Source organism: Anas acuta, chromosome 1 (genome assembly GCF_963932015.1).
Source record: "Anas acuta chromosome 1, bAnaAcu1.1, whole genome shotgun sequence".
Classification (NCBI taxonomy): Eukaryota; Metazoa; Chordata; class Aves; order Anseriformes; family Anatidae; genus Anas; species Anas acuta.
In genome coordinates, this window is record NC_088979.1 from 105,994,444 (window position 1) to 106,017,378 (window position 22,935).

Here is a 22,935-nt window from a genome sequence, read left to right on the forward strand (position 1 = left end):
GTATTGCCAACAAATACAAACTAGACAGAAGTTGTAGGTGGACAGGCCAAAGCATTCCCACTAGCTATGATTTGGTGCCTGCAAAGAAGAACTGAAGCACAAGTACATAAAATTTCATCCAAAAATTTGCTCTTAAAAACAGAGCCTCAAAAAAAGCCTTACGAGAGATTCTTGGGATGTCTGCTGGCCCCAGAACCTTGTAACTTGCTGATTAAATTGCTATGTTCAAGGAAGCAGCACTTACTAATTAAGAACAGGATTAAATCTAAACTCCAACTTTTGTGCCAACTTCTTCCCCTAGATTGAACAACAACTTAAAATTTTGGCTAAATATTCAGATGTCACAGAATTAATAAGAAAAAAAATTAGAGCATCACACTATTTTTACCAAGTTTTATCATTTTCCTAGATATCTGCATTTATCTGGATACTTACTGTCCCTTAGAATTAGCTTAACAAAGAGTAGAAGCTAACAAAACCTATGAGAGAAGAAAACAGTCTAAAAAAATTAAAATAATTCTCTCAGATCTTAACAAGCCAAGGAAGGGCAGCATCTTTTACAAGGAGAATGAAATCAAATGGCAAACATCTTTGCTAGGTAATATCTTGTTCTTAATTCTTTTTAAATTGTTTTACCTGTTTTGTATTTTAGACACATTTGCTATATGCAGATGAATTGATGAATGAATTTAAATCAAAACACAATCAGCTACTCTGGTTGTGATCCCACCTGGTCTACAGGGTCTATAGTGACACTTCTAATGAACTTGGCAGCTGGATAATGTTCAAATATGATTTGAGTAGGGAAGAAGTGAAACACTTAGCTTGTGTTATGTTAATTAAAAGCAGAATCCTTACTTAATATGCATTTTGAGTGAGCTGTATCAAACAGGATCATAGAAGAAACAAGGTACTTAATTTACCACAGAATGAACTACACTGTGCCAAGTAAACTACAGGTCCAGAGCTTGTAGTGTCTCTTACCTTACAGCATTATCCTTTCCTGAATTCAGGGAGAGGAAAACCACATTTTAATATCAATCAGGACAAATTATATAAAAAGCAATATTATTTTTCAAAACAGAAACTTAAAAGAAACCCCAGTTCCCACCCACAGTTTGTGAGTTTGGGTTTTGGTTTGCTTTGATTTAAGGGATACAAGAGTGGAAGAACAAGAGGGAATGGAAAGATAGATTCACAAAATTAACATGATTGAGGAAAAAACTGCCCAGCTCCAGATACTAGAAAAACAGGGGAAAAAACATCAAAATTATGAAAGTGGAGGTTTATTTTTGAAGTTTTTTTAAAGAAAAAATCAACAATACTTGTTTTCAAGAAAATTTAAGCAGAAAATATTTTACCAATCCAGTTATTTTACTTCCAAGTTCTCTTTTCACTGAAATTGAGGTTTTATTTTCACATCACACCACCTTGAAAAGGATAATTTTTAAGTTGTTTACAATTTACCAAAGAAGTTCACTGTTTATGCAACACTTATATAAACATGGATTAAAAATACATTCTGCTTCTCATTACATGTTGTCACAAAAAAAACATGACATGCTTTTATCTTCTTATATTACACTGTGGTGCTAGAGATGCAACATCTAGGTTGAATAGTTTTACTTTTAATAGCTTTGTTGTTGTTGTTTGTTTTGCCTTTTTTTTTTTTTTTTTTTTTTTGCATGGATATAGATCTTTGCCACCTTCTGTTATGGTAAGCATTCACATTCACATTCCTAGACAACAGAATAATCATGCAAATTATCTAAAACAATGTTCTTTAAGTCTGGGCATTCAAAGAAAATATTAACAGACTAAACTGATAAAGCAATTGTTTCTTAATTTTCTTCATGGCAGAAAATTAGTTTCTCTCAACCCCAGTGTAAATTGAGCATTCTTTGCATTTGATGTCTAAGGACCTGTAGATTTAACAGCTTTTCCCCACTACAGAAGGAAAGAGATACTATTCTGTATACTATTCAATAGACTGTGTTTGGTGTTATTTATTTTAGAATCATTTAGAACCATTTAGGCTGGAAAAGACCTCTAAGATCATCAAGTCCAACTATTAACCTAGCACTGACAAGTCTACCACTAAACCACGTACTTAAGAACCACATCCATGCATCTTTTGAATACCTTCAGGGATGATGACTTAATTACTTCCCTGGGCAACGTGTTCCATTGCCTCACAACCATTCCAGTAAAGAAATTCTTCCTAATATCCAACCCAAACCTCCCCTGGCACAACTCGAGGCCTTTTCATCTTGTCCTATCATGTTGCTTGAAAGAAGAGACCAATCCCCACCCAGCTACAGCCTCCTTAGAGGTAGCTGTAGAGAGCAATAAGGTCTCTGAACCTCCATTTCTCCAGGCTAAACAACCCCAGTTCCCTCAGCTGTTCCTCTTACGATTTGTTCTCTAGACCTTTCACCATCTTAGCTGCCCTTTTTTTGACACACTCCAGCACCTCAATGTACTTCTTTTAGTGAGGGGCCCAAACTGAACACATTATTCGAGGTACAGCCTCACCAGAGACAAGTACAGGGGGACAATCACTTCCCTAGTCCTACTGGATACACTATTTCTAATAAAAGCTAGTGTTGAAAAAAAACAACTGAGTCTACCTCTTTCTGATGACAGCTGCTCATTTAACATTTTTCTGGAATTTCTGAGCACGAAGAAACACAATTGTTACACCTTCAGTGTTTCAGATAAAAGGATTAAAGAAAACCTTTAAGACTAAAACCAGTTTACTACATAGCATCCTATGCTTAAAGGTGAAGAAGGGACTTCCCTAAAAGTTTAAAACAGGAAAACTGAATTTGATGCATTTCACTAGAGGACGGGGGATAGAGAAAGAATGACATACAAGATCTTCAATAGGAAATATACTCAGAAGCTCTAGTCTACTGGTTTCTCATCTATTCTGTCTCCCTTATGGCTCTTGTAGTCTGATGTCTACCCCAATCACATAATATAAGGACTAATTATGCAGCAGTGCTCCTCCTCAAAGAATATATGTATCATTAACTAAACAGACCTGTGTAGGAAGTTCTTTTGTTCTGAATAGATGCTTAATATTGCCTAGTTCTACCTAAAAACTGTTTCGTATTTTGTTCATTTACCTATCTTCCCAAACACTCAATAACATCACCGCTTGCTTCACCAATAAGAACAACCAGCCTCTGCTTGGAATACAAAAAAGGTCCATAACTGCATTCAATTAATTTCCTCACTGGATAAGTTTGTATCACAACACACTTGTTTGATTATCCGTAAGTACAAAATGTAATAAAATGTGAAGCATTATTGTATTATATTAAAGCTTTAGGGTTATCCAAAATGGAGTTTACTTGCACATGGATTCAAAGATTAATAGGAAGCAACCCAAGAAGGAAATGGTTATGTTTGGACAAACTACAATGCATATGTTGCAATAATTAAAAGCACAATTCAAGAAGGCCATCTGAATTTATTGTAAAATTATCCTAAATAAAAAAGGAAATTAATAACAGCTCATCCTATTAAGTAGTACAGTGCATAAGTCACATATTACACTGGTCACTCAGTTTAATTGAAATTGTGAGTTACTGTGCAAGAGCTTCCATTAAAAAGTTGACCTATGCTATGTAACATTACTTCTGCAAGAGTGACCTTCTTAAACACTTACAGTCCCCATTAGTTATGAAACCGTCAGCCAAGAGCATAGCCTATGAGTACAATATAAAAAAAAAAGTATTTTTTTTGCAACTACCAGAACCTACAGAATTCTGATCCAAGGTTTAAGGACATCTGCAACATAACAATATCCAATTAATGGCAATTCAAGGAAAGCAAGGGAGAGAAAACAGGAAAAAAAAAACAACTGTAAATTGAACTTGCAAGCACACATACCCTAATAAGAAACAGATTAACAATAGAGCAGAACTCTTAAACTGCTGACTGATGAGCCACTGAAGGAACTACTCAAGCATAACCTTGAAGAGGTTAAACCACAATTTTGTGATTGATAAAATAAGAAAAACAAATTATCATACATCTCAAGAGGATGCAAAGAAAGCAAATTTATTATGGAATAAGAGGTCTGTTGAACTATATAAAATGTATTGAAAAGTGTTTTAAGGAGATTGTGGGATTGCATCAAACTTATTGTGGGATGTTTAGGAGAAGAATCAAAGCCAAGTAAAGGCTGAAATCAAGGTGGTTCAGAGAAGAAGTTGAAAAAAAAAAAAAGAGGAGACAAAAGCTAGCTACTTGTCGTCCCCCCTACCTCCACCTATCACTACGTAAAACAACTAAATATTCAGCATACAAGTTCCCACCCAGTACCTCAATGGTACACAAACTAGATGCTAATAGTCACCTAGCATTAATGTGTTGGCACACAGTACATTTATACTAGCAAATTAAGTGTGCCTGGACTAGGTCTCTAGACCCTGGGACATACTGCTCAGAACAGACTCTACATGTAATTTCTTTAGGCTCCAAACCAAGATGCCTGCAAGCAATCTGCCTACTCTACTGAAAACGACCTCTGCTCTGTATTAACTGTTGACCCATCTCTGTAAAGATTTGGAATAGAGCTACTTGGCCTGGGCCAAAACCTTTACTGCATTTCAACTGTCCAACAGTTTGACAACAGATTTCCAGAGATTACAAGTTTTACTCAGTTTTTCTTATTCTTATATTTTATATATATATATTCTACTTAAATATGCATTTATAATTAAATATATAGTATATATACACAGAATTATTCAGTATATACTTATAGACAGGTAGACATTTCTCTATATATTAACAAATAATTGAATATATTTAAAATATATAAAATTACTACATATAATTGTTTGCATATTAAAAATACATACCTGCAAAATGTTGGTCACATATAGTCATAGATAAAAGATTAACAACAAAAATTGAATGCATTTAATCTTAGTTTTTAAATATTTATCAAAATAGGTGAATTTACCTCAGCATATTGTAACTGTTAAGCAATCCAAATTACTTTTTTTTTTTTCTGGTTTGGCAAGTAGTGCAACTTTAATGTAATTCGTAAGAGGTAATTATCATTTAAACACTCGAAATGACATTGCATACTTACTTAGAATAATCAAAGAGCCTGCTGTCCCAGAGCTGATGAGTTCCTTTAGGACCGGAATGGAAGAAACAAGAATCTGTACCATCAAATTTGTTGAGACCATCTTCAGAGTTTTTTGATGCATGGCTGTGCACGACATCCAGCAGAACAGTGATACCCATTGAGTGAGCAACATCAATCATTTCCTTTAGATCATCTGGAGTTCCGTAACGGCTATCAGCATGAAAAAGCAATGTGTTGTAAGGGGGGCAATCTGAACTTAAGCCAAAAATACTTACCATTACTAACAGTAAAAACACAAATGTCACCAGTTCATCACCTAGTTTCCAATTGTATATAGAGGTTTTTTTTTCACCCTCTGAAGTAGTAATTATTGATTAAAACCGACAGTTATTTTTTTTATTTTTTTTATTTTTAAAATACCATTATACATTTGTGCATGCAGCTGAAGCTGGATTAGCTGGAATATACCGTGACAGCTACAGTTACAGCTTTGGTTTGTATGATATACGAAGTGATTCACAGAACAGGTGATCACTGCCAAATTGATTTCAGACTTAAGAGGAAGCTATAAGCAAATACCTAAGCCTGTACTTTCTCTTTCCATTAAACTACTACTTGCAAATAAACACAGGCACACTGATTTCAACAGGTGGGGAGTAAGGTAAAGTACAAAAGAGATGCTGAAGTACTTATACCTACCTTGATGCTGCAAAGAAGCTTGTGACCTGGTAACCAAAACTGGCATAGTATGCATGTTCCATAATAGCCATCAGCTGAACACAGTTATAGCCTATAGAAACATAAGACATAAAACAAACACACCCCTATTGTTAAAGATAATTTAAAAAAGGATTCGACTCCTGTAACTTACCAATTCCTTCTCTTATTTTGTCTGGTTTAACTGTAATGCATAATCAGCACCTAACTAGAGATTCAGTTTCTCTCAAGAGGTAGTTCTACCTAACAGTTTACACTTGCATGACTTTCCATTAAAAATGGAAAGTTCTATCTTTAAGTGATCTATGTATCACTAGAACTGAGAGATGAAATGCATCTAAAAATGAGTGTTATGCAAATATTATCTTAACTTGACTTCAGAATACAAATATAATCTTAATTTGACTATGCGCATCTGTTCACTTTTGATACTTGCAGCATTGATCATGGGGTGGGAGGAATGCACTATACCTTATCCCTCATAATAGTCTTAGTCTTACCACTCACAAAAAGTTTAATGATTACATGCCCCCTCTATAATAATCTTTCAAAAGAAAGATGAGACAGAAGTAATGCACTTTTGTTCTGAGTTTACCAAAGAACCAAGACAATACAAGAGTGTAGCGGTCAGTGTCCCTTGTATCACCCAAAGTGTTTCAGTGCAGTATTAAGGGAGAGAAATCTAAAAAGGAAAATAACATACTAACAATGGAACTACTTACTATACTTTTGAACCAAGATATCTTTAGTGCCAGCAAATAAGCGCTGCAGTTAGCTAGCCATTAAGGATGGTCATCAAAAGATAACTTCTAAGTTTAACCTACAGTCTGTTGAGACACCCACAACCGCATCACTTCTCTTTATTAGTTTAACCAAAATCTTCACTTCATTCTCTAGTGTAAGCCAGATACTTCTGTTATTGGCTTTGTTTTCACACCCATAAACAAGTTATCAGTAGATGGCATGAGCTCGGCAGTTTGTCAGATGCATCAATATTTTATAATTCAAGCTCACTGTATTTATTTACAGCATTTCTGAAAATAATTGCACTGAATTAATCTCATTTTTACTATTTTGCAATTTTAATGCATATATTTCTACAAGTTATTAATATCTCAGCTTTTTTGAAATATTGATGTCTTTAAGCTCAGGTAACAAGATATTTCAAAATTGAATCAAATATCCCTTAAAAACTTTTCCTAAAAAAGAAATACAATTCCCACAGACTTTGCTCACTTAAAATAAGAGCAATAGCCATCATGTTCTGCATACCCAAAATTTAGTATTCCTTTTATTTAGTGGTATATCAGCCTTTTAATGACATTTCTGCTCCCCAAAGAACAACCTGTATGTAAAGCAGAAAGATGCCATAGTTCTGGTAGACCTATTAAGCTCCTGGAAAGAAGAAAATATCTTGACAGCAGTTAAAGAAACATACATGTAGATATTTAACGAACAATCCAAATGTATTTTGTGAGGGCCTCTAGACGTGCATACTCACTCATCCCTACCTACAAACTCAACTTTATTGAAAGGTAAAAAACATGCTTCGTGCAACACTGAAACAACAAGTAACCCTACAAGAAAGACATATAGCTTCTACAGGCACTCTGATAAGTAAAAAACAAACAACCAATAAGCACAGCCACCATGCATGGAGATATCAGCTATGCACGTCAACCTTTGACATTTCAGTGCAATAAAACATATTTCATCACAGGAAATAAAAGTTAACAAGTTCTAATATTGTCCTTTACATAAATAGTGAGAAGACAACACAAGAATTTAAAAATAAAAATGAGAAAAATCACTAGACAGATTGAGATGAACAGTTTGCTATGCTTCTTGATTTAATCATGCCAGCTACTTCATGTATGCCCTCCAATATACTAGAAGTTCTTTTCTAAGAGAGGATTTCTCATGTTTAAAGTTAACATGTTCTGACACTTCAAAGCAACTGTTAAGCAATAGAAAAAAAACGATTAGCACACTTTTTCTGTCAAACAAAAGGACAATCCTTTCTAACCACATATATTTCATTGTCTTCTCTAAAATGCAAGATGTAGATTAGTAAACCAATTAAGAACACTGTATTTTCCCAAAGACTATCATACAACAGATCTGTTTTCAAGTGGAAAGCAAGCCATGCTGAAAGCAAATTGCCCTCCAATTTTTATCTAGGCCTTTAGAACCACATTTTACTTTAAAATCTGTTGATTAGATTTTGTTTCATATTTTACTTCAGTCTGCATTTATTTTCCACAGATTTCACTTTATTTTTGCTGCCTCAAGAATCTATTTTTGCATTTTCACTTGAAAATGCAAAAAAAACACCAACATAACAACACAACTAATAGACACTTGATAATTACATTTTCTAATAAGAGCACAGGCACATTAAAAAAAGATCTCTGCAAGTATCTGTGTTATTACTTACCAAGATCCTTTATTCTAGGTAGTACATTGTATGTGAAGTTTTTATAAGAAGCTATTTTCCCTTCTGGGGAAGCAATTCCCACATGAGATTCATAGATTCTTAGGCTTTTTAATCTCTCAGGGGAACGATGCTTACGCTATAAAGAAAAAAAAGCAGTTGTCATTAGGACGCAACAGGATACAAGGGTTTACACTTAGTTATTTTTCAAAACAAAATTCTTTCAAGAAGAAACTAAGAAAAGCTAATTCTCAAAACACATTTCCCTCCCCCCGCCCCAAGATTTTTATTCCTTCCTCTCCCAATTTAAAAAAAAAGTATTTTTTTTCTATTTGTCATTTCAATATTTGAGATTGACAAGTTAAAACAAAACCAGTTAAAACAAACACATATATATGTGAACAGTAAACAAGTTATAGGAGACAGTATGAAGAACATAAAGTTCTGGTTAAGGTTTGTTACCTGTATTTTACTTTCACTAGGCACCTCCCTACTTGTAAAAAGAATCAAATCCTTTTATCTGACATAACTCAGTAAGGGCTTGCTGCACCCTAAATGTTCTTGCCTCCTCTGGGTCATAAAAACTGCTGCATTTCCAGTTCTTTCTCAACTACTCTTCCTATAGAGGATCTAGTAGTCACAGAGCATTATAGAAGCAGGGTAGGTCACTTTATTCATACGGACTATACATCTAAATATGTAAGTTACTGTAGATTATGCAATGTTTGCTTTTTTTGTTTTGTTTTTAAAGAGATTTTACATACGAGTTACCCTGGCAAGCAGATACTTCATCATTTGAGGTGGGTGCTAAAACCCAACTCAAAAGTCAGCAATATCTCACAAAGAATGCCCTGCATATTGTTATTTGGGGAGAGGGGGGGAAAAGGAGGGGGGGAAACTATAATAATATGCCAGTCTGAAGTCCTGAATGTTTTCCTAGGGTATTCCTCACATACCACATAAGGAGTTGTCAATCCTGCCCATCACTTGCAGCACTGCATGAAAAGATGGATTTAAAATCTGTAAGCGGATTTTCCTGATATGTAAAAAACATAATTATACCAGAGCTTGAACACTTTACTTTTAATGACTATTTCTTACTTCATACAGTGTTGACTTCTTACTGGCGCTGAACTTCGTACTTGTAGGTAATTAGTTCTAAACCCGGGTCCCTCCTCTGGATCAGGGAAGGACCATGACCACCTAGCCTTGGAATAGCCATTGAATTTGTCCAGTATGTGGAAAGGTAATACCATTTTAATAGATTGATTTTTTTTTTTTAATGTATATGTTCAATGGAAGATTGGAAAAGTAGCTCAAACATCCATCATTAATTTGTTTCTGGCAGTCTTGACCATAAACCCTTCATTTCTCAGGTGGTTATTCTAACTAGTATATTAACTCTCTTTTTGTGGAAAGCCTATTTTTTTTCCAAATAAGAATACTAAGAGGTTAGGATACACATTTTCATACACCTTTTTAAAACAGTATTTAAGCCTTACTATATATGATTGTGGTGGATTCCAGTGTACCCAATCGTAATTCACTTTATCTTGATCACGGACTACATATCTTGCCCAAGGTGAAATACGATAGAGCAGTTCGCCATTTTGAGCACGAATCACCACCTATAAAACAACCATAACGTAACAATGCAGTCAAATATAATTCATGCAACATCCACTATGTAAACCATAGAAGAGAATGAAATAGTATGCTACACAGAAGTTTAAATTAAAGAACACACAAATACATCATGCTAGTTAAGACAAAAAAGAATAACCCTATTCACAGGCAAGATTTGTAAAGGAATAAAAAACCAGGCATGTCAGAAATGATGTTCACAAGCATGAGCTAAAAGGTGAGGATAAGCTCACCTTTATAATATATGTAAACTATACATATGATATATGTAAGCATATAAGACCTATGTAAGCTTCACATAAATAATGGGAAAAAGAGCCTTCCCTTACCAATAGGTTCCCTGACTTCCTCTGTCATCACTGTTACACCAACATATTCTTATAAATTTAAAAAGACATGCAGTATAACCAAGATGAGAACCTTGATTTGTTTACTTGGCTAACAATCTAGTAAAGCAATTTTAATATCTTAATTCTTTCTTCTTTGTGAATCATGACTGATACGGTATAGAGCAGGATCACATATCAACACAAGCACAAGAAAGCTTCCAGGCCAAGAAGAGGGTAAAGAACAAAATTAAAATTTCTGTGTTTCTGCTGTCTTTCAGTTTCTCTGGACACCTTTACCATCATAATCAAAAAATAAGAGAAGGCATTCCTTTCAAAAGCTTGGAACGCTCCACTTTGTCAGAAAAAAAGTGACCAAACACAAGAAACCTAGCTCTTCTGGAGTATTATCATTTTACATAACAAAAGCAAGATTGACGTGATGGACAGCACTGTACCAGGAATCCTTCCAGATGTTATATTCCAGGATTCAGCCACCCTCAACAGGCCATGACCACTTTGGCATATGTAATTAGGTCTTACTAAGCCTGTACATTACTAATATAATCTGTAACTTACAACAACCTTTCAAAAGATAAGCTGTATATGAAGCAAGGGGTGGAAAGTATAAATTAGCTCAAATGATCAGAAGGGAACACTTCTCTCCAGAGATCAGTTCCACTCCCAACAGCGTGCCATGGGACAATCCATCTGAGCTCTGCCTGGTGCCACAGGAGGGCAGATTCCCCTCATTGGGAACAATGCAAGACTCACTATCTGTATTTCCCTTTTTCCCTGTCTTATTAAAGAAGTTATCCTAAGAAGCCAGTTGTCAGACCTTTCTTATTGAGATCCTGATGGAATCCTGCTCTCTCTCACCCCTTTCCTCAGTGTAGGAAACTGTTGTCAGTATAGTTTTGCTTGCCTACAGTTTTGTCTGCCATTCAAGCAATGACAAAACAGGCTTGCAAATATAGAACCCAGAAACATAAGCCACTGAGGTCTTCCACCGAAAATTCCTCATTCTGCATTTGTTAAGATGCTGACTGTAGCTTTGTTTTTGTTGGTGGCTGTAAAGAGAGCTATGGACATAGTAATGAGTCTTGAAGGGTGGAAGGCTGAGCTCCGTTTTTTGTTGTTGTTTTCTTTTCTTTTCTTTTTCTCTTAATTCCTAAGACGACTTCTGGACAGAGATGATTATCAAACTATTGCCTTTGTGCCTGTGGCAAATGTTTTATTATTTTGACAGATTATCTGCATCCACAATCCAAACACAGTAGAAAACAAGATGAAAATAAGTATACATGGCAGGTTAATGGAATTCGGTAGAATAAAGCACGGAACTGTGATTGCTGTGCCTTTCAGTGTATATTATCACAGACTCTAGCATGCTGAGCTTCACTACCATTTCCAGACAGGTTTCGAAAGAAGTAATGGTCACTAACCATCTCATCCAAAAAGCTGAGAATAAGTTATTGCAAACTCTGCACAGCTGCAAGAAAAACTCCTTCTGCCAGAGTGCTGTGCTAGTAAAGCTGGCCGAAAGGGTATTTTTGCAAGTTTCATCAACAATATAAAGAACTTTCTGCCCAAAAGCTTTGATACAAATTGCAAATGACTCTACCTACCTACTCTTTTTGATATCACAGTTTTGATGGTATTGCTTGTTTTATTAATTTGTCCCAATTTATCTAACAGAAATAAGATAATTACTGCATATAACAACCATATCTAGCTAATCTTAGCAATCCTTTTTTCCTCTAAAAAACTCGTGTAATTTATTACTACACAGGGTTATGAGAAGTGGGCACATTTTAATATGAGATAACTCAACTAAATATAGAACATCATTTAATTAGATGTAGGTCTGGTTTAATCCAAAAAAAATGATGGAAGGGGGTGTACTCTATTATGAAATACTAAAACAAGTCATGCATTCTATAATTTAATCCATTACGCAATAAACTCATGAAAACAACAAATTAGAAACATTTAAATTAGCAAACAGTTACTTCCACAGTTATGCTGCACAAAAGAGTTTAATTCATCTCCGTATTCTGTACATCCAAAATCACAGAACTTCTCTTATTGCACACTCAATTCAAACTCACTGAACTTCTACCTCATTTCTGAGCCATCAATGTGCTTGATTTATCAGTTCTTCAAAAGTCAGTTTGAGCAACACAACATTAGCATGTAAAACATCTATCAGGTCAAGTTTGTTGGTTAGACTTCTCATGAGCTTACAGACTTTTATAGGAACACAGGAAAGTTCCTACAAGCTGTCTCTGCCAGAATTCTAACAGCAGCAAATAAAACTCCTGAGAAGCAGAAGTGCACATGTGTTGCTCATATGCTGCAATACTAATAAGATACAGCCACAAACACGATGTGCTAATATATGATTTTCTGCAAGTGTTGGGTTTACACACACCTTCAATAAAGAAATGACTTTTCTTTGATTCCTAACTGAAAATGATCTAAATATTTTTTGATCTTAGCTTTTAATTTAGGACAACTCAACTTACAGTTTAACTACACAAATTGAAATGAAAACTCACGTTCTGAAGAAATGTATTCAACAATAGAAGCCATACGATTTAACTATGCAAGTGTCAGAAAACCCCTAAAAAGTCAAGGGAAGCACTTATCTTAAACAAGTATTTAGAAAATACATGTGTTACTTTCTTCACGGTCTTCTTAAAACAAGGAGCATTTTCAGATGCAGCTATGGCTGTATCTGGTTGAACCTCATCGCGATTACCATCAGTAGAAACCTTAATGTCCCCTGTGTTGCCTTCATTTTTTAACATCACAAGGTGCATACAGAGAGAGTATAGTCAAGAGGACTGTAGTTAACTCAGAAAATGAATCATTATGGTACTGACATTGGTAAGGCTGAATCTCCTTCTCTGATTTACAGCAGCAAAATCAAAATTTCTTTAGAGCTGTTCCAAGTGATCCCCAATGATTCCCATTCTGGTTCCTATGCTTACTTAACTTTTACTTAATTTTACATGAATAACATTTATGAAACTTTTCCTTAAGCATGCTCTGTAACTTATCTTATTATTCCTCTAGATGGAAGAAAGCTGATTATAATAAATTACAAATAGAAATACTTCAGATAACATTTTAGAAATTATCTTAAGATTGAACTCCTATGCCATCATGTTTAGCTGAAGCATGAGCAAAACAACCTGCAAAATGTTGAAGAAACCCCAAAACAGACAGCAATTCATCCCAAGGCTGATAAAAAACGCTAAATGTCCAATAGCCTTTATTTCCATATCTGCCTCATCATTTCTTGAGACAATTAGAAATCAGCTTATTTTATAAAAGTGGTAATTATACAAAACATATATGTAAAACTGAGATACAAACAATCCTTGTTCTACATAGCTAAAGTATTTGGTATGGTTCATTCTTTGTAGTGTTCAGATATATGATGTAGGCATCATGTACATGCTGCACATGTCGCTACAGGTTATGTATTCATGAACAATAATGAATAGTCATTACACAGCCCCTTTGACAACATACCTATGAGTTTCTTTAGTGGATACTTGATTTTTACCCTAAATTTGATTTTTTTACTCATTTCAAAATAATTTTGAAAAGTTATGGTGCACAACCATAGCTAAGCTAGCTACAGATTAGACAATCAACATTTTATAGTTAGGTTCATATTTCCTATTTCTACAACTTTCTCTAAACATGTATAAAATCAGAATGTTCGCTAAACAGGCCGATTCAAATTGGCCTTTGAATTTACCTAATTCATTTATGAGGTATGTCCCTCTTAAATTATATGAAGAAGCACAGTATACTGTTTTATACAAACCCTGCAGCCCCATTAATAAAACTCTAAAATACATACTACTGTAACGACATGCATTTGTGAAGTGGAACAAGCAAAGTGGCAGAATATTAGCCTCTAATGACAACAAAACTATTTCACTTACTTAATACTTAAAGAAAATCCTAGGAAAAAAAAAACACAGTCAACTTGTTTCTAGTTTTCCTTACCATTTCTTTTTCATTTTTGCTGCCTTCCAAGAAGATAAAGTATCATTTTGCTGACTTTTAAAGAACAGACATGTTAGAGCATGTCCAAAAGAAGACCTCAAAATGAACAGAGGGCTGGAGCACCTGCCCTAGGAAGGATGGCTGAGACAGCTGGGATTGTTAAACCTGGAGAAGGGAAGAATCAGGGGAGACCTTATATAACAGCCTTCCATTACCTAAAGAGGCCTACAGGAAAGCTGGGGTGGAACTCTTTGTCAGAGAGGGTAGTGACAGGATAAGAGGTAATGGTTTTAAACTAAGACAGGCTAGGATTAAATTAGGTATAAGGAAGAAAATCTTTACTCTGAGGGTGGTGAGGCACTGGACCAGGCCGCCCAAAGAGGCTGTGGATGCCCCATCCCTGGAAGTGTTCAAGGCTGGGCAACCCTGTGTACAGACTGAGCGATGAGATGTTGGAGACCAGCGGATCGGGGGATTGTGGTTGACAGCAAGTTGAATATGAGCCAGCTGTGTGCCCTGGCAGCCAGGAGGGCTAACTGTATCCTGGGGTGCATCAAGCACAGCATTGCTAGTCAGTCAAGGGAAGTGATTGTCCCGCTCTGCTCTGTGCTGGTGCGGCCTTACCTCGAGAACTGTGTGCAGTTCTGGGCACCACAGCACAAAAAGGACACTGAATTGTTAGAGAGTGTTCAGAGAAGGGCGACACAGGCAGAAAAGACCCTAGAGGGGAAAATGTATGAGGAGCGGCTGAGGTCACTGGGCCTGTTCAGCCTCGAGAAGAGGAGGCTGAGGGGAGACCCCATCACGGTCTACAGCTTCCTCCCAAGGGGGAGTGGAGGGGAAGGCACAGATCTATTCTCTTTAGTGACCAGTGATAGGTCCCAAGGGAATGGTGTCAAGCTGCAACAGGGGAGGTTCAGGCTGGATATCAGGAAGAGGTTCTTCAACAAGTGGGTTGTTGTGTACTGGAACAAGGTCCCCAGGGACACAGTCACAGCATCAAGCCTCTTGGAGTTTAAGAAGCGCTTGGACTGTGCTCTTAGTTATATGGTCTGAATTTTTGGGTAGACCTGTGTGGTGACAGGAGTTGGACTCTATGATCCTTGTAGGTCCCGTCCAACTTGGGATATTCTATGATTCTGGGTTGCATGGGGGCTCTGAGCAACCTGGTGTTCCCCGTGGCAAGGGAGCTCAAACTAGGTATTTTTTGAGGTCCTTCCCAAGACTTATCACTCTATAATCCTATGTACATACAATTGTGAATACAAATAAGGTTGCTAGAAAAAAAAAAAAAGATGATTAAACGTAGCTGCTATGTGTCATAAACAAGCATAGTATGCAGAAGTTTTGCAGTAGCCATTTAATAGACATAGCATGTACTTAAGTGTACTTAACATCTATACTAACACTTTTGTTTAAAACAAGTCAGACAAGCGTTTTACTCTTACAACAGTTAGCCTAATGTTTACTTTCTATTTAGAATTTTGTACAAAAAGAGGCTTCTACCTGCTTCCCCGTACTTTCCAAGTCATCTTACCCACTGGAAAATTATGTTGCAAGATTCTGGAAAATTCAAAATTAGTCATATAGTATTTGCCTATGTTAACATTAGATATCTCACCTGTTTTTTTGTTTTGTTCCTCCCCCCACTGGTAAATATATTCACACAAGAAGAATAAACTCAAAATCCCTGGCAACCTTGGAAGCCAGAATCATATGACAAATGAAGTACAGTATGTATACACATTAAGTAAATGCTTTCACACAAACACACAAGTGTCAGAAAGACACTGAAAACATCCTTCAAAAGTCATCATTTAAAAGTCATTTTACTCACTAAAAGACATGGCACAAATATAAGTTATATATGCATAATAATGAAACAAAAATGAAGTGCCTACACTAAGCCTCCTCATCTTTCATACGTGAAGATTAAAAATGCATGCTTTATTTACATTTTCCATTACAATGATGCTGGGTGTTTTTTTTCTCAACATTTTTATCTGAAAATTTCATCACATTTGAAGTTTAGCATCTGAGACCACCATAATTAGTTCAGTAGATTTCATAGATGAGTACACCCGTGATAGTGAAAAGTGACCTGAGGCTTGAGCATCAATTCTGCTGAAGTGATTAATTCTGAAGTTAAAACTTCCAGAGTAAGTAAAATCACCAGAAAAACTGAAGTGTATGGCAAATGTGTAACCCAAAATCACTGAAGTTATTTTAAAAACTAGTGTGCAAAGACGCAATCCAATTTTAATAACGCTGGACTAATAGAAAAAGTAGGATCTCAATCTCACAAGAATGTTATTACCAAAATGACAAGGTGTCTGTCCCACTAGAGTGTACTGAATTTGTGACACGGAGAATAAGCTGTAGGGTAAAACTAAGTACGTTGATTTAAACTTCATCAAAACACACTTGGAACCATTCTCAAAAGCAGTTTATCACAGTGGGGACCAACCATCATTCTGAGGGCACTCTAGTACCTTTCAGAAGAGGCAATAACAAACTGGAGTAATTCAGAAACTGAAATAGGTTCCATTTAATTTAATGGTGCTTCCAAGGCAGGATAAGAGAGATTCAGTGGCCTCCATTTTCAGAGATATTAAACATTTTGGAGACTCAAATACCCCAGTATTCTTTCTGCCTTTCCAAAGAAGCATAGGCTTTCCATGTGGCCTGCAGCAGATCTGCCAGCCCCTTGCAGAAGTCTAACATTTAAAGTAAAAACTAAGCACTTACATTCAGGCAACTTTCAACCTACTGTGACTCAGTGAAGTTTGTTGGCTTTTTATACCTTTGAAACACACTTCTTCCCTTGAATTAGCTAAAACAATGAATCTGAAAGTTTCACAAGTCTAATGCCATTTGGGGACAAGTAAGAATTTTTTAAACAAAATATAAACGTGCAAAATGGAGCTTAATGTGATTGTGCTATCATTATAACAGATTAAACCATGCAATAACAGTAAATGACACCATGTTTAAAATTCACTTTCATGAATATCTCATTTCTTTTTGTGCTAACTTTTCATCCTCATTTTCACGTTGGCTTCACATGGCTACCTCATCTTCCCCACAGGTCTTCAGAGCAGTGGCAGAATCATTCAAGTAAAAGCTGCACATAAGATCATATACAATCTCTCTCCCACTTCCAGCCCTAGTGCTTACTCCTTTAGCTTTCAGCTCCTGAAGTTCCCCATGCAAGTATTGTTTTCCATTGTTATGACACACTCCTTTAAGTCACCTACAGCTCTTTCCTGCTGCTGCTGAAACAGGGCCAAGCATCAAAAATTAAGGAGCTGTCATTGAGACATCGTGATTTGGTTTTGAGGTACTCATTTTCATTTGAAAACATTTTTGATAAAACAAAAACAAAAAACACCTCTTACAGACGCGAAATTAAGAATGGTATTTTTGCACTTTAGGAAATTTGTTATACAGTGGTTTGTCATTTATACTGGAGTTGCAGAAACAGACAGGAAAGAGTAGGAGAGAAAGACATGTAAGCCAATAAGCTGCTCTAAAACACTATTATTATTTCATTAATTTATTAGATTGAAAGCCCTTAGAATGATTGTTGGTATACGTGCCTTTTAATATGGTCAAACTAACAATACTTAATATAATGAGAGTGGACTACCTTTAATATAAATATGGAAATGTCATCAACTTAATATTTATAAGGGCAATAAGCTATTATTTCTATATTTTATAACTTAATTTCTTATTAGAGTTTTCAACCTTCTTCTCTCTCCCCCCCTTTCAACAGGCCATAAGAAGAAAGAGTATAAACTGTAAAATTTTACCAAATATGAAGTGTTTTGTAATACATAAAATAAAGCAATCATCTTTTTTTTTTTGGTAATTTATTTAGTGACAGGGGAGGTTCAGGCTGGATATCAGGAAGAGGTTCTTCAACGAGTGGGTTGTTGTGTACTGGAACAGGGTCCCCAGGGACACAGTCACAGCATAAAGCCTGTCGGAGTTTAAGAAGCGCTTGGACTGTGCTCTTAGTTATATGGTCTGAATTTTTGGGTAGACCTGTGTGGTGACAGGTGTGGTGACAGGAGTTGACTCTATGATCTTTGTGGGTCCTGTCCAACTCAGGATATTCTATGATTAGCTTTACGTTTATTCATTTCTGAGACAAAATTATTTGCACATAAAAAAATAAAAGCCACAAGAACACAGGTGCAAACACCTCAACTCAGCAACATGCACCTGATTTGAAAATAAGTCCCACTAAAAACCTAAAAGCATGTCAGGTTTAGGTCTTAAATACTTTCCAGAAAGTTTAAGCTACATGCTGCAATAAGGTAATCATCTTTCTGCTATATGAAATTTATTAGAAATTAAACATCACAGTATTTCCCTTCCTCAGTTGCTCCAAGTACATGGGGAAGGGAAAAATAGCTTGTATACCAAGACGTTTTGTAGCATAATATATAAGATAAAGACAAGTTTTCATTTTTTACTTTCACTAAAATAAGGGAAATGAGAGAATGCACAAGTTTACAAGATTACAAAAGAATCTGAACCAATTTAAACTCTCTAAAACTTTATACTTAAATCACATTGCTGCTGTAAGGAAACCCGATCCTATATTTTACTTCATAACTGCTGTTCAGTTTCAAAGTCTGTTCCTGCATTCAAGTCACTGATGCAATCCTGCTATATGATCATTTTTCTTTTTTCTTAAATTGTTCATCCTTCCTTCTTGAACCACCTCAAGCTGCCACAGAAATAGAGAAGCGAAGCTTTACAGTCAGTTGAAAGTACCTTTCCCTGTGTGTCTCCATTCCACAAAGTGTATCCAATACTCAATAAGAATACATGCTTCTGATTACCATCTTTTGCTAGTGTTTGATTCAAATTGAGCATATTTACAAGAGTCAATAAAATCGTATCAGCAACCCTGCATTTCACACACACAGGAAGCCATAGAGCAACTAGCACCCTTCTCTTTCATACTGGTTTGTAAGCAAAGGACTTCTACCCTCTGTTATAGAGAAGTCACTTTACTTTTCAGGCAATGATGTGTTAGACAGCCAACAAAGTACACTGTTTTCAGTTCATCCAGGTTTATTAACTAAACCTCACAGAGCAAACTGAAGCAGCTTCACAGCTGGCCAATAAATGTAGCATGCTCAACTATTTCACTATATGCTCAAAATACTCCAAAGCAGGTTTTCTCCCTGTTCTAAAGGTGACATTGCAGTATGTTTTCAATACATGGGAGCACAGCAGGACACTTTTCAGTAAGGGAATGCAATCTGGCGAAGAATCCAGGACCAGAATTCAGAGCTCTTTGCCTCCCACACTTACCTTCAAAGAGCATACAGTGAAAATGAAAACACCTGCCAAAAATTTAGGATAGAAAAGCATTGTTAAGAGCTTTATTCTGGAATTGTCTTATTCAACCTGACAGATTTGACAGAGTCCAGACAAATTGGGCAATGCTTTAGCAACTTCTGCAATAGAAGGCAAGGAATAAACAAGCAAATACTGCTTCTTCACTACTGCCATAGTTCCTGCTCCTGTGTGCACTCACCTAACAAAGCCCAAGATGGGCCCAAGAGGGATCAGCAACTGTTTGACACTCCATCTTCTCCCCAGATGGAAGTACCATCCCAGACCTTCTTCTAACCAAATCAGTAGGGCAGAAAGCAAGGAAAACAGGAGATTTCTACATGTTGAAATTCCACTGAAAAGTGTCACCGTCTTCTAGATTCTAAAGCTACAGATAACCAATGCATCAAGCATTTCAGTCAAGGTGCCTGCATTTCTTGTGAGGTGCTTTCAGTCACTGAAGTAATTTGCTAACAAGTTAATTGAGTATAAACCTTGAAAAGAAGTTTCAGAAATTATTGAAAGCATGTTGCTTCTGTCAGGTTGCTATCCTTCATAAATTGAAGGTCAGATAAATTGGAAAGAAAAAATAGAACATTCCAGTCACATTCTTCCAAGTTCCCCCTTTCCAACTTTTTTCCTCGTCAATTTAAGATTGCAGTCTAACGAAAATCAGTCAAGACAAAGCTGCCTGCTTTATTTTTTTCTCTTCCTAGTAATTTTATGAAGAAACGTGCTAAAGGGACAGTAATTTACAACAAATATTGGGAGAATGCTAATTAGCTGTTGGATACATGTGAATAGTCCCCAGGTGTTTTTATGTTTAAAAACAGTTCTGCAGAGAAGTACCTGTGGTTCAGAAGTCATGCGTCAATCTTCTGTGCAGATTATTTTTCTGCAAATATATCACACTAGCTATTAGACTCTGAACTTATCAGGGGTATTTATATCTGTTCAAAACTCTTCCATCCTCCCCCACCCCTTGGAAAACTAAAAATAAATAAAATCCAGGTATGACAGAAGCAAAAGACTAACTCCAAAGCCAAGTCATGCCCCAATTTTCCAAAAGAGGGAGATATAACTCCATTTCTGAATTCAGCAAGTGTTTCAATTCCAATGAAGAACATAAAAACATGTTGAACTAGTTTACTAGACCAGCTTAACAATAACAATTTTTGTGTGTTCTCTCTCCTCCTCCATCCCCCTCCCCCTTCCTGTTTCAATTATCAGGCCTATATACTAACATAAACCTACAGAAAATACAGTATCTATTGAAACATAGTGCAATGCAAAAGACTGAGATGACAGCAGCCTACTATTTATTACAAAAGCATCTATGCAGAAAGATACAAATAACGTAGGAGAATATAACTTAAAAATCAAGGAAACAACAGGAGCATTGCTAATATTGAAAGCAGTATTACATTGAAACAAACAAGGCCCAATACAGTTCAACAGGCACAAAGCTAAAAGACAGTACTTCACTTAATCATCAACTACTATAAAGTACAGGAAGAAACAACTGGTTCAATAACTCTTAGCTATACAAAGATGACACCACTAGGCATTTCACCACTAGGTGTTTACAGATAGATTATTTTTTAAAAACACATTTGCACTGCAGGATAGCGTTCAAACTTCCAGCCTAGAATAGTTTGAAAAACTATTTCAACTTTTATTAACTTGATTTTGAATGAAAACTAGAGTCTCTATAATACACAATTCAAGAAATACTTCCCCCCCCCCCACACACACACACACTGTGACTTAACCAGAATCAAGTTACCATAATGGTGATGTATACTAAAGAGTATAAAAACTGTATGCATAATATAAAAACATTCATATATGTATTACATAACAGAGGCTTGGGGTAGGAGAGCATGATTTGAAAAGCAACCATAATTATAAAGCACATTACACACAATAAGTGCAACTTATTAGAGTTGTTTCAAGCCACGTCAAGTAGAAAAGAAGCTATTCAAGTATGTAATAGAAGCACCCAAGCATTAAGTATTACTTATCCTCTGCTATAAAGCATTTGTAAAGGACAACTGCTGCATAATGCACCTTGCTTTTGGGTGGTTTGTGGCATAGCATGCATACTTTCTGGTGTTCCCCTCCACAACTGTTTCAAACTGACAGCAAGTTGTCTTCTGGAGATGAAGTAGGTCATGCTCAACGGCACCGTTTCCTGTGACATACTCCTACAGTGTTTTCCAGGTGACTGGGGTAGCTAATGGCCCCCAATGGTGCTTTCACTTTCCTTGTCCTCCTCCCCAACAACTCAAGAGTCTGTCAACTTTTGTCACAGCCTCTTTGGTGGATAACCAAAAAATGCAGATAGCTCTGATGCAGTCCGTGTTCTGAAGCCATCTCCTGTGTTGCCAGCACAGATTCCATCTGACAGGACTTTAGCATACACAGTATGGAACAGGTCCACTAGAATACTAAAGTTTTAATCTTCTGCTTTCTCGTTGGCTTATAATCTTAATAATATTAGACATGAATACATCCCCAAGTTAGAAATTCTAAATCACCAGTAAGTCACACTGTAAAGTGTTAAAAGCTTTAACTAATTAGAGTCTTTATCCTAAAACAAACAAGAAATTCTAAAAGAAAACAGTCATGTTTATATAAATTTAGTATGGACATTCAGATTTCAATTATTTCAAGACCTTCCTTTTGAAAAGTCCTCCTTTCCCTCCAAAAAACTTGTTGCTCTATTATATACCTAATACCACTTGACACGATTCATCTTGTGTGGGTAAACTAAAAGCAAACCATTCTTAAATTGCACAATTCTTTGGCAGGAGGTTTTGCTATCTCCAAATCACAGGAGAACTAAGCCTGCCAAAATAACTGAACAAGAATATTCTGAATTGCTGGGCTCAGCCTACAAAAAAGGCTCTGAAGAGTCCACTGCATTACAATGCTTCATCCCTGCTACAACCTCTCCTACGTGCCCAGGAGCAGGTTGCCTATTTGGATTTGGTAAACAAAGTCAAGAGGCCATTTATCCTCCACTGAGGTAACAACTCCTCCAGCTAGTAAATTTAATCTGTAGTTAACACAGAAGTCTACAATAGCTTGCTAAAGGGTCAGGGCTCACAATCAAGCAATGAAACAAAGGGCATTGCCACATATTTAACTGAGGCTTTACTTCCCATTTAGCACCACTGAGGTACTGAATAGAAATGATATGGAAATAGATATGTTGGATGATTTAAATCCTGTTCCCTAAAATTCAAAATGCCAGCAACACCACGTCTGCTCCTTCCTGCACACAGATTACATAGCATGGTGCAGCAGAA

At 36.2% G+C, this 22,935-nt stretch overlaps 1 protein-coding gene across 3 annotated transcripts in view; it reads right to left on the reverse strand.

Annotated features, from left to right (window-relative positions):
* GBE1 (1,4-alpha-glucan branching enzyme 1) overlaps positions 1 to 22,935 on the reverse strand; it is a 169,916-nt gene that overhangs the window by 95,588 nt on the left and 51,393 nt on the right. For all 3 annotated transcript variants that reach the window (XM_068691224.1, XM_068691217.1, XM_068691208.1), the window contains exons 4-7: positions 9,767 to 9,892; positions 8,268 to 8,403; positions 5,813 to 5,903; positions 5,114 to 5,323 (exon numbers count right to left, since the gene is read on the reverse strand). In XM_068691224.1, the coding sequence (XP_068547325.1) occupies positions 5,114 to 5,323; positions 5,813 to 5,903; positions 8,268 to 8,403; positions 9,767 to 9,892 (563 nt within the window). The remainder of the gene's footprint in view (positions 1 to 5,113; positions 5,324 to 5,812; positions 5,904 to 8,267; positions 8,404 to 9,766; positions 9,893 to 22,935) is intronic.